General features: G+C 39.6%; 1 protein-coding gene across 3 annotated transcripts in view; it reads left to right on the top strand.

Moving 5' to 3' along the window:
• MCC (MCC regulator of WNT signaling pathway) overlaps positions 1 to 12,019 on the top strand; it is a 571,489-nt gene that overhangs the window by 289,414 nt on the left and 270,056 nt on the right. For all 3 annotated transcript variants that reach the window (XM_030193493.1, XM_030193491.1, XM_030193492.1), the window contains exon 4: positions 10,901 to 11,043. In XM_030193493.1, the coding sequence (XP_030049353.1) occupies positions 10,901 to 11,043 (143 nt within the window). The remainder of the gene's footprint in view (positions 1 to 10,900; positions 11,044 to 12,019) is intronic.

The raw sequence follows: 12,019 nt of genomic DNA, 5'->3' as shown, positions 1-12,019 counted from the left end.
AATTACCAAAGATAGTAAAAGGAAGAGCTTAGCACTCGAGAAATATAGGTCTCAAAAGAGAGTCCAGTATGTAGGTCAACCCCCAAATTACGTACATGATCCTTAGCAGATATGATACAAACATCCCATGATATTATAGGCCATGGAAAAGAACAACTTTCTTTATGAAACCATAAAAATGTTGTAACTGTATTCAATTGAAGCTTATTCATAGTCATCCATTCCTTTACAGCAGTCAAACATGTCAGTAACTTATCAAGCTGACCGTCATGAGACATTCCCAGAGGAACGTACACAGCTGTATGTCATCAACAAAGGAGTGAACATGAAAACCATAATCCAAAACAATATCCACAACTGACTTAACATATCTACTCATACATACCTATATGTTCCATCTCTGTTTATACCCTACGCTATGTATTAAGATGTTTTATTGCGTATTATGTTGACACTGTCAGTAGTATGCTAGGCCATACTTTTTACTGCTGTAATTGTTTATTGCCTATGTTTGACTTATTCTTCCTGTACACCGCCTTGAGAGAATTCATTCAAAAAGGTGGTACATAAATCCTAATAAATAAACATAAATTAACAACAATGTCGATAAGCAGACGCCTTGAGGCTATTGGCTATTCTGTGCAGGTGCACAGAATTGCTCTGAAGACTTAGCTGAGCACAATGCTGGGACTTGTAACGCCAAGTTTGAGGAAGCTGAAGAGTTAACGTCTCCTTTTGTAGTAGCAACTGTATGGCTATTTCTTCTTTTGCTGCAAGCACGGAGGGCTTTTTTGTGGCCTCCATGAAGAGCATGGTTAAAAAAAATTAAAACTACCCCGGGGGGAGGGGGGATGCTGGAGGAGCTGGGCTGTTGATAGTACAACACAGTTCTGCACTAAGGTCAGCTAGAGCTACCCACATATCTGAACAGAACAAAAATTGTATCGTTACACATCTGTGAAGAATAACATTTCAGCACAAGTACAGCATTGCAAAAATGTTGTGCCCAGAACAGCATTCCAGCACATGCACAGATATGTGCTAATAACATGCCTTCCTGTTGAGACATGTGCTCAACATTAGTTACCCTTGACGTAGAACCATGTGTGCATGTGTCCATTGTGCTCTCCTCAGTTAGTGCACAAGTTTTACACAGATCTTTTGCACATAACTTGTTTACTGCTTCGGTGAGCAGAACATTTGCGTTACGTTTACAGTAAGAAGCCGTGGGCTAAGCCATCAGCTCACGGCTGTAATGAGAGCTTACTGCATCAGTCCTTGGGTTAATCCAGATCAGTGTGGGTGTTGTCCAGATGGAAATGCATGAAGAAGTTATGATCACCTGGGATATTCCTATTCAATTTATCAAAAACTTGATGATAGGATAAGTACTTTTTCAAAAACTGTTCTTAAATATGTTGAACTGTATGGAATGATCTTTGAGGTGTGGATCCCAGGAGAGTGTTCCTTCTGGAGTTTTATAGGTATCAGATTTATTCCTTTTTCTGTATATTTTTCAATATTTTAAATTTGTTTATATCCGTCACCCAGGGCCTGTGTTAGGAGGCAGCAAAGATGACAGTTGCCCTTAGTCCCTATGCCACAGGAGACCCCAAACCCACCTCAAGCTGAAGGAAGCATAGCCTGCAGGAGAGCTTTGGAACTGAAGGAAACATAGCCTACAGGCGAGCTTTGAAACCTCTGAATGTTTCACACCAACACTGCCATCACCTTTAATCATTGATGCAAAGGATCATTTAAGGTGGAATGTTAATACTGTCTACTGAGCCACAGCATTATATAATATCTGAACTGGAAATACACAGAGCTCCATAGACCTTCTGTAACAAATAAGTAAAATTGTACCTAAAAAAGATGGAAGCAAACTACTAGAGTGGCTCTTCTGAAAATAGTTGCGAAATACAAGATTTAAAATCACCAAAGCTTCCCATGGTCTCGCGGGCTACATTAAATTCAGTGGCGGGCTGCAGATTGGCCACCTCTGAGATTCTTTTACTAAAATATAAGCCTGTGTGCTAACAGTTGGGGGTGCTCCCTACTTGTTCCTATACAGTTAATGCACAGAAAAACTCATTGCCATGTTGTTACAGCTCGAATGCTCTTACTGCCTCCTGTGTAGGTGGCATTTTCTTTTAAACGTGTATTTATTTAAAAGTTACTGACCTGGAAAGTCAGATTAAAGCAAAAGCTTTTGTTTTAAGTAGCCTATCTGGACAATAGGGTTAGAACAGGGGTGTAGGCAGACCTGTCATTTTGGGTGGCCCAGAGTTAACCTGGGTGTGCCCTTCCCACCCCTACCCCTGTACATATATACAATATAGTGGGGTTTTTTAATGACCTATCTGTCCATTTCTCTCTGAACCCCCTCCCCCGGTCCTACCTCAGAGCCGTTGCCCGTTGCAATTCCTGTAGTCAACCTGCGCTGGACCTGCAGGCTTCTCTCTACCACGTTCCCGCCAAAGGAACAAGAAGTGACATTAAGGGCAGGACATGATAGAAGCCTTCAGGGCAGACGCAGGATGCCTACAGGAATTGCCACTGGCAGTAGCTCTGAGGTAGACGGGGGGGGGGGGGGTCCAGAGAGAGACGGGCAGATGCCAGGCCATGAGTGGAGAAGAGAGAGAGGAAGTAGTGAGGCGCCACCACTGAAGAGTTTTGGGGGCCTCATGGGCTGCTGACTGGGTGGGCCTGAGGCAAGCCCACCCTTAACTACGTCACTGGATTAGAAGCAGGGTACATGGTACATCTCATGAGGGGAAAACAAGTGATCTTGAAGAATGAGTAGGGGTGGGCCAAAGAACTTCTAGCAGCCAAGCGTGAATCACCAATATTGTATTGACAAAAACACCTAAATTGGAAAGACCCAACACGAGGCTGTGTTTTGTCAGAGGACCGCCTGCCTTAGGGGTCAAAATGCTCTAAAAACCAAAGATATACCCTAACCAGACTGGGGTTGAAGCTTACTTTAAAATAACCTCGGTCCCATTTCATTTCTTTGCAAAATCAGTATCTGAAGAGTTAATCATTTAGTAGCTCTGATTAGGTTCTGAACCAAAGCAAAATAACACACACACAGGAATAGCTGACCCAAAAGTCTTGCTGGAAACCCTTTGTAGTTGTGATTATGATCATGGAATGTCAATTGTTGCACATATGTTTGAGTTCAGTATTTCGAGGAGACATTAAGATATTGAGTCTCAGAAAGCCTTTAAATTGCCTGGCATTTTAAAAACCGTGGAACAGACACGGTGATAAAGAAGCAGGATACTTTATTAAATAAATTAAAAGTGTGGCTGACATAATCGTGTTTCACCCAGCAAGGGCTGTTTCAAGAGCAAAACAAAGCTTATTGATTCATTGTAGGCAATACAGGACTTCCAGCCTCCAGGGAGGTGTCTGCTCCATCATCTTCATTCTTCTTGGAAATTGCGGACCACTTGCCAGTTTGTTTTCTGGAATTGTAAAAACCATGACAGAGCCACCTGTGTGGTTAAGATCCACCGTAAAATTTGAAACTGTGAGCATATGATGGCCGCTCTTGGCTTTTTGGCTGAGATGGAGGTCCTAATAACCTTTTGCTTTCAGGGATGCCATTTGGTAGTCTCTGAGGCTTAGGATACAAGTGGATAAAGAATATTTGTCTGTGGTTAATTATGTGAAGGTGTTGGGGGTTTGGTTGGAAGAAGGAGGGGGATGTGGGGCAGAAGCACGTTATGGCTGTATTGCATCAGTGCTATGGAAAGTTGAAAGTGGTGTGTAAATCGAGGCCTTATTTGCAGAAGAGTTTGCTCAACAGGTAGCAGGGAGTGTGTAGACCCACTGCAACATTTTGTATGTGAATTTGCCAAATATTTTATTTCAGAAATTGCAAGTAGCTTAAAACTTGTTAACTAGGTTTTTTTTATGTAAGGTGCTGCACAATGAATATTCATGAGAGAGATTTGCATACAGTGGAGGCAGTGCATGCAAAATCTCTCTCATGAATATTCATTGTGAGTATCCTGAAAACCTGACTGGCTGGGGTGCCTCCACTGGTTTAAATGGTTGCTTTGGTTCCCGTGGCGGGTAAGATGTGCTTTTAAATTTACTTGGATGGCATTTAAGGCTGTGCGTGTTGAACTCCTTTGGGAACACAGTTACATTACAGGCACAGCCAGAAGGAGGAGGATTAAACCTCTTTTTCTTCAAATACGTCATCCTTTTTTTCTCCAGTTGTATCTTGTGTGACATTGGCTGAATAGTTTTCTTTTTTTTTTTAAGGGTTTTATTATTGTAACTACAAAGAAAACAACATTCCAAAGCTATAGATCCCTCCTTTTTTAAAATATGTAATAGTTCCATTTTTATTTCATCAGTCCAAAGTGCCTTGTTTCAAAAGCTATCAGGCTTATCAAGTTTTTGTTTGTGTTTGCATATTTTATATGATGATGTTTGTGATGAGGTTGCAGCAAAGGATTACTTCTGATAACTTTCCACTGCAGATAATTGTTGTGTAAACAATGCTGTACTGTGGGATAAAAATAAAGTTTTAGCTGAACTTTTCAGTAGAACCGTTGCAATGATCTGTAGATTCTGTATTGCAGATCTGACCAGTTTTCAGGCAGTTCTATCAAAGATTTTTCTGTCTTCCAGGTCTTGCCTTGACTTCAACAATTCCATGTAACTTCACTTCTTAACAGTGTTTCTGACAAGTAAAATTGTTAGCTGGAAGTATTTAGAGACCTTTTATAGCCTTTCCCTACTACTGTATATAAGATTGATTTATCTTCATTTTCAAATTCTCAGACAACTGCTCCCTTGGTTGTTGAAAGTAGACAGAACAATAGTCACCAGCTGAGAGGTTAGGAGGGTCAACGATGGAATTGGCTTCACCTTACTAGTTGAAAGCTTAATGGGTCACTAGATTTGGGGGGTCTTATTAACATCTTGAAAAAAGTTGTAATCAATTGTGAGTGTCTAAGCTTCTGAACCTGCCATTTTTAATTTTTATTGTTTTCAAGTTGTTAAAATCAGCAAATAGCTAGATTTTAATGCTTAATTACTATCTACAAACTGGATATAGTCTATATCTGTCTGCTAATTCGCCTGTTACAGCGTTTTTTTGTACTCATGAATCTTCATACCTTATTTACCCACATTACGTTTTGTGGTTCATAACGTTCCCTCTATTGTAAGTATCCTTTGACTGAAATCATGGTAATATTCATTAATCAAACATTTTATACTTGGTTTAGAGGTTTGGCGCCAAAACTGATATTCAAAATACACTTGCGCTTCACCATTACTCTTTAGATCGGTTTGGTGCAAATAAGTTACAGTAAGATAATTTTAGCTGTTTATTAGAATTCACTCAGCTACTATTTTGAGACTGTCATTTCTTTAAAATATATTGTTAGATTATGCCACAAGCTCTTCAAAGTGTGCAGAACTAAACTGAAACTGGCGAATGTTCATTACACATTTTGTCCCATTTTTTTAGCGTCTCGATCTGCATGAATTCACAGATCTTGATTATATCTAACTATGAAGAGGTTCTTTTGCATAAGTTTTGTGTACATTATTCATTACACTACAGATGGAATATTAAACACTTGGTTCAGCACTTTTATCTCTATTGCAGCTTTTATTGTTGCCAAGGCTGATCTAAAATCTATTTCCTAATTAAATCGTGATATGGGTAGTACTGTTTATCTCTGAGCAAGTCTCAATTGTTGCCTAGGATGATTCATAGTCTGTTTCATTTTCTCTATTTTAAAAGGCAATGTGATTTGTACAGCAATGGACTTTGTAATCTTTGGATTAAAGTTTCCTTTTTTACCAACATTGGCTTCACAGGTACTATGGTTTATCATCACTAGGGGCACTATTGCAGTTATTTTCATTCTTTTTATACGTTCATCCATACTTTTATATATAATGTGTATTTTTATATGCATTAATTTGATTTTATAATTTTGTGGGTGCACTAGTTTTAACCATTTACTCTTAGGGCCCTGTTTACTAAGGCGCGTTAGTGTTTTTACCTCGCCTACAATTAGCACACTAACCATGTAGGCGCATACACAGTTAACACATGTTAGACGTTAACGCGCCTATAACGCTGAGGGTCCTTAGTTTTATTTATATTTCATAACTACTCTATATGTTACTTGTATTTATGTATGTAACTATACTGGTATATATTAGTATTCATTCAACTTTATCATTACTAGGTTTGCTGACCCCTGAGGCAAGCTCATATGCCGAAAACTGCCGTGTCAGGTCCTTCAATGTCTTGTTATAATAAAGGCCCTTGAATATAGAACATCCTCTTTGTATTCTCCTCAACTATTTGTTTGATGTTAAACTTTGTACCATGTAGAGCCCATGTCAGCTTCTTTTCTTTTACAGATTCTTTGCAACAGACAGTTTGACTAGGAGTGTCTAAACCTTTACCCACAGCTGTATATTTAAGTAACAGAATACCTTGTGTTTCTGAGAATAGGGAATAGGTAGTGAGGTGTAGAATGTTGTGGCCATCTTTGACCTGCTGCCTGTACTGCTCTGTTTCTCCATTTTAATAGTATTGACACAGCAAGAATTTGTTCCACAAATTAGAGTTCCTGAAAACTAAACAATTTTCCGTAACATATCTCAAAAGAACATTCTGAGATAAGCATTGAACCTGCTATTGAGTGGGAAAGTGCGGGGTATAAGCATTACATTACATTATCAGCAAATGATATTTCATCACAAACGACAGCCCATTCCTAATTCACATGCGCACAGCCTTAGAGGGAACTCTGGTGTATGGTTTCCCACGGAACCCCAGATATTTAATCTCTACAGCAAATGTAGTTGGTTTATTGTTGAATTCAAAACTTTCATAGTGACTAAAAGATGTTTTCCCTGCCAGAATTCCTGTTTTCAGTTTTTCATGTGGTGTAGCAGCAGCATCAGAGAGGTGCAAATAGAAGCTGCGGTCTTTGCATGCTGCTGCTGGGATTCACAGACATGTTCCTAAATATCAGACACAGCTATGAAGCACAGCAAGGCTCTAATGGCTTCAAATTAATATTGAAAACTAATTTAAAGAAAGCAGTATGTAAAAGTGCAAGGGATCGCTAAAACGACAGAGAAATTAAATGTACTTGGAAAACCCAAAACTATTAAGTTGCAATTAGCCTCCTCTAACTCACAGCACTATAAGACTGGTTTGTTCTAATCCTGGATTTTCTGTGTTTGGGCTGTTTTTAACTTTAGTAGCTGGAAATATGCAACATGAATTGGTCTTTGGTTGGAAGAGTTGTTTCTAATAGGGTGAGCATCAAGCCACATTACTTGTAAAACATTGAGGAAAGCAGTGGCTTAGCCACAGGTGGGCCGTGGCCCACCCAAAATTGGTGCTCCATAGGTGTGGAAGGAGAAGAACCACCACAAGGGTGGAGGTACACTGAATTCCTACGCAAAGAAATGCGCAAAGCAAGGAGTAGGAAAGTTAGGCTCTTCCAAAGAACCGGAGGAGACATATATAAAAAGAACAAATCTTTATTCCAAATTAAGCACTGACAAACTTGACTCTGACTCGACACAGCTGTGTTTCGGTGCCAAAGCGTGCCTTCATCAGGAGTCTTCTGAAAAACTGTGAATAGTGTATATAATCAATTGTCAGCTATATGATGTTGAAACAGATATGGCTAAATCCAGTATCTCTGCTGGAAAGAATCTCCGTAGCGCACGACACATCACGTGCTACGGAGATTCTCTTTAGCAGAGATACTGGATTTTAGCCATATCTGGCTCAACATCATCATATAGCTGACAATTGATTATATACACTATCCGCAGTTCTTCAGAAGACTCCTGATGAAGGCACGCTTTGGCGCTGAAACACAGCTGTGTCGAGTCAGAGTCAAGTTTGTCAGTGCTTAATGTGGAATAAAGATTTGTTCTTTTTATATACGTCTCCTTCGGTTCTTTGGAAGGGCCTAACTTTCATACTCCTTGCTTTGCGCTCCATAGGTGTGCCTGGCAAGGATCCGCAAGCCCCGACAGCTGAAGATCTCCTCCCGGCAGAAAGAACACTTACACCCTGTGCAGCCAACAGTGTCGCTGAGCCGCTGCTGCCCCACCACTTGCACATGCTCAGTTTGTGCGCATGCGCAGAGGCTGGCTATATCAGTGGCTCTGGGACACTACCACCAGCTGCACAGGGTGTGTGTTCTTTCTGCCGGGATGAGATCTTTGGCTGGCAGGGCTTGCGGATCCCACCAGCTCAGGTATTTCTTTTGGTTTGATTGGGGGGGGGGGGGGGAGTGGGAAGAGGAGGGCAGGGAAGAGATGAGTTTTTGGGCCCCCACCCTCTTTGGGCTCAGGCCCACCCTAAAATTCCTGTCCGGCTACGCTCCTGGACAAAAGTAGTACCTACTACACACTTTGAGCACAATTCTGTAACCTAAACCCCTGTAGAATCAAATAGTCCATTCCACATTTACTCCCATGATGCAATAATGGCGAGGATATAGACAAACAAAATTGTATGTCTGAATAATTAGGAGTAACCCACCTGTGTTTCATAACATCTATATTATCTCAGATTGTTTTCTCCAATGTAAATAGATGTCCCAAATTTTGTGAAAGGACTGTATGTATCCGTTTTTCAATTCTGTCAGTTTGGACATAAGACAAAGTCTAACTTTTTCAAAACTTTGTCAAAACTCTGTCCAAAGTCACTGTATGCTTTTGTTTTCAATAACATAACATTAAAATTTATATTCCACTAATACCACAAAGTTCTATGCAGATCACAGCAAAAGAGCTAGAATATCTCTAGGAACTGACAAATAATAAACATATATATTTAATCTAAAAACATTTTATGGAACCAAAAATTTTTAACCAGTCTTTGATAGATGAGAGATTCTGAAGTTAATTTTATATCTGTGGGGAGTTCTCGCCAAATTTTTGAAGCTTAGTATGCAAAAGAAATACAAAATAGGACAATTAATCTCTTACTTTTAGGAGCTGGGAAAGCAAAAATTCCGTTGCTACATTTCCTATTCTCCCTAACAGGCTGCACAAAATGGAAATGAGCATTCATATATGCCAGTCAGCCTGCTATAAAAGAGTTCATGAGGAACACAGAGAAATGTAAACTTAATTCTCTCTTCTATTGATAACCAGTGCATTTTCAGATGAGGTGTAAATCGACTAGCCTTAGGTAAAGAAAAAAAATCAATCTAACGGAAGTATTTTGAATTGTTTGCCATTTTTTCATCAAAAACATCCCAAGTAAATTAAATTACAGTAATCAACCTGTGATGATAACGCTTGAACAAATGGGTGAAATTGGTCTTGCTTAAAAAATTTACAAATACGCTGCAACTTGTGCATTAAAAAAAAAGTTTCTTAATAAGTTGGTTGACTTGGGGTTCTAATGATAGCATCTTCTCAAACAAGATTTCTAAAATGTGTATTGTATGTGACAATTGGTAATTATATTATTCACTGTAATTATGTTCAAACTTGAATAAGCAGATTGTTCATTTACTAACAAATTTGCCACAATCGATATTTGTTTGCTGTAAAGAGGAAAGGGGCTAGTTTATGCAGCTCTAATTTTGCCATTGGGTACAGATGCCAAAATTCTGAGTGCTAAGCTAGTGGCAAATGTGTTCTAGTGTTTATTGGCAGTTATGTGCCAACATTTAGGCACACCCACTTTAAGCCATTTATTTATTTTAATAGGATTTATTTACCGCCTTTTTGAAGGAATTCACTGAAGGCGGTGTACAATAAGAATAGATCAATCATGAGCAATAGGCAAGTCCAGCAGTAAAAATATTCAACTAACAATACAAAGTATGGCATGGTATACTAATACGTAATAAAACATTATAATTGGTAGTGAATGGTAAGACAAAGTTTTAACATATAGATGGATAAGAAAGTAGGAAGAGTTAGAAAGGTGACTGATTTGAAGAAAGTTGCACATGAGCTCAGAGAGATGGTTAAATATTATCTCAGCTAGGGTAGGATTGGATAAACCGTGTCAGTAGCAGGTGAAAATATGTTGACTTGAATGTGGCATCCTGTGTGCATAACTGAGAGTATTCTATATAGCGTGCCTAATGTTCTGTGCTTAAATCTAAGCGTATTCCATGACAAAGTACATGTTAATTGGCTTAAGCTAATCAGCATTGATAACACCTAGCATTAATGAGCACTAATTGGCAAAAATTAGAATTTACAAACATAACTCGTTAAGCATATTCTATAATCAAGGCCTAAATTCTAAAGTGTGCAGTTTCAAAAGGGGCGTGCTCATGAGCAGAGAAACTGGCATTTCGTGGGCATTCCAAAATTTACGCACATATTTATAAAATATGGCCCAGTGCGCGTAAATCTACGTGCATGGATTTACACCATGTTTTCATTGGTGCAAATGGAGGCATGTAATTTTAGGTGCTGAGATATCAACTAAGCGTATTGTATATACCACACCTAAATCTAGGTGCTGCTTATAGAATACGCTTAGCCGGAAATGTTTACCATGTGGATTTTTTTTAGGTGCCTTATATAGAATTTGGCCCTATGCGTGTCACATGGTGGCACACCCATGCCCCGAATGCCCCTCCCAAATGAATGCCCCCCCATGCAGTTGTACACTAGAACAGTTAGATAAGCGGTAACAGAATAGTGCCTAAGTGCACTTACCCGCATACTTACTGTTTCCCCCCCCCCCCCCCCCCCCCCCCGGCTTCCCGTTCTGGCATATAGCTATTGTTGTAGCACCTAACCTTTGGTGCACTATATAGAATGAGGGGATTTGAATGTTTTTATGCTAACTTTGCAGAATATCACTAAGCCATGATCTGAAGTTTGTCTGCCTGACTTTCAGGGAGGAGGATGAATTCTCGGAGCTACGTTCGGAGCTTAGTCACAGCCAACTAGAGGTCAATGAAGATTCCCGCAGTATGGACCAGGATCAGACTTCAGTATCGGTACCAGAGAACCAGTCTACCATGGTCACTGCTGACATGGGTAAGCAAGTGAGTCTCCAGAAACTTGAGTTGCGCAAAGCAAGCTCTACAGTGACTGACTTCAAGGGGGAAAGAAAGTGGTCATAGGTTTGTTCGTCAGAACAGAAATGTGATTTCCGCTACAGATTAGCATGATCTGGAGGTGATCATCAGAATTTAGTATATGGGCTTAATCCTGATTTTATTTAACAGTTAATTTTCATAGACACTTAACACAGTTTGGTAATAGAGGCCTTGAGCTTTTACAGTTAAACTACAAAATAATCTGCGATAAGGTTGAGGAGCATTTGCAGCACTTTTGTGGGCAGGGCTGGGGGGGAGGGAGACGACCATGCTGCTAACAGAGCAGCGGTTGTCAAGGATGCAGCTCCTAACAGACCCCCTAATTCTTTAAAAGTCACCAAAAATTGTATGTACAATTTTGAGTGTGCCATTTAATTGAATAACAAGTTAATTAGCACCAATAGTTTTTTTAACAAGCAGTTATTGACACTAATTACATTAGTGCAAAGGGGGTGCAAAAATGGGAGCATGGACACAATGGGGGTGTTCCTGAAATTAGCGAGCGTTCTTATAGAATAATGAGGATACACGCCTAATGTAGACATGTACATTTGCACCACGTTTTAGTTGGTGCAAATGGCCATGCCTAAAGTTATGCGTGATTCCTGGGTGTAAGCGCTATTCTATAAACCTTGCCTAACTTTAAGTATGACTTATAGAATGGCGCTTTTTTCTAAGTCAGTTTTTTTTTTGCACCATATATAGAATCTTCCCAGAATGCAGTTAACAGTTCCACATTATCTGCCGCATTAACAGTTAACCCATGTTTTACCACACCTGCATTTTCTGCAAGGTATGCTCTCCATCCCTTCCCTGCCCCCTAATATAAATTTCAATGTAAGGTGTTTAACATGGCATGTTAACAGCAGTGTGAACTACACATTAGGTTAATGAATGTTGAAACTCAGGTTCAG

This window comes from Microcaecilia unicolor, chromosome 2 (genome assembly GCF_901765095.1).
Source record: "Microcaecilia unicolor chromosome 2, aMicUni1.1, whole genome shotgun sequence".
In the NCBI taxonomy this organism is placed as follows: Eukaryota; Metazoa; Chordata; class Amphibia; order Gymnophiona; family Siphonopidae; genus Microcaecilia; species Microcaecilia unicolor.
Note: the sequence above shows the minus strand (reverse complement) of the source record. Positions and strands in the feature narration are given on the sequence as shown.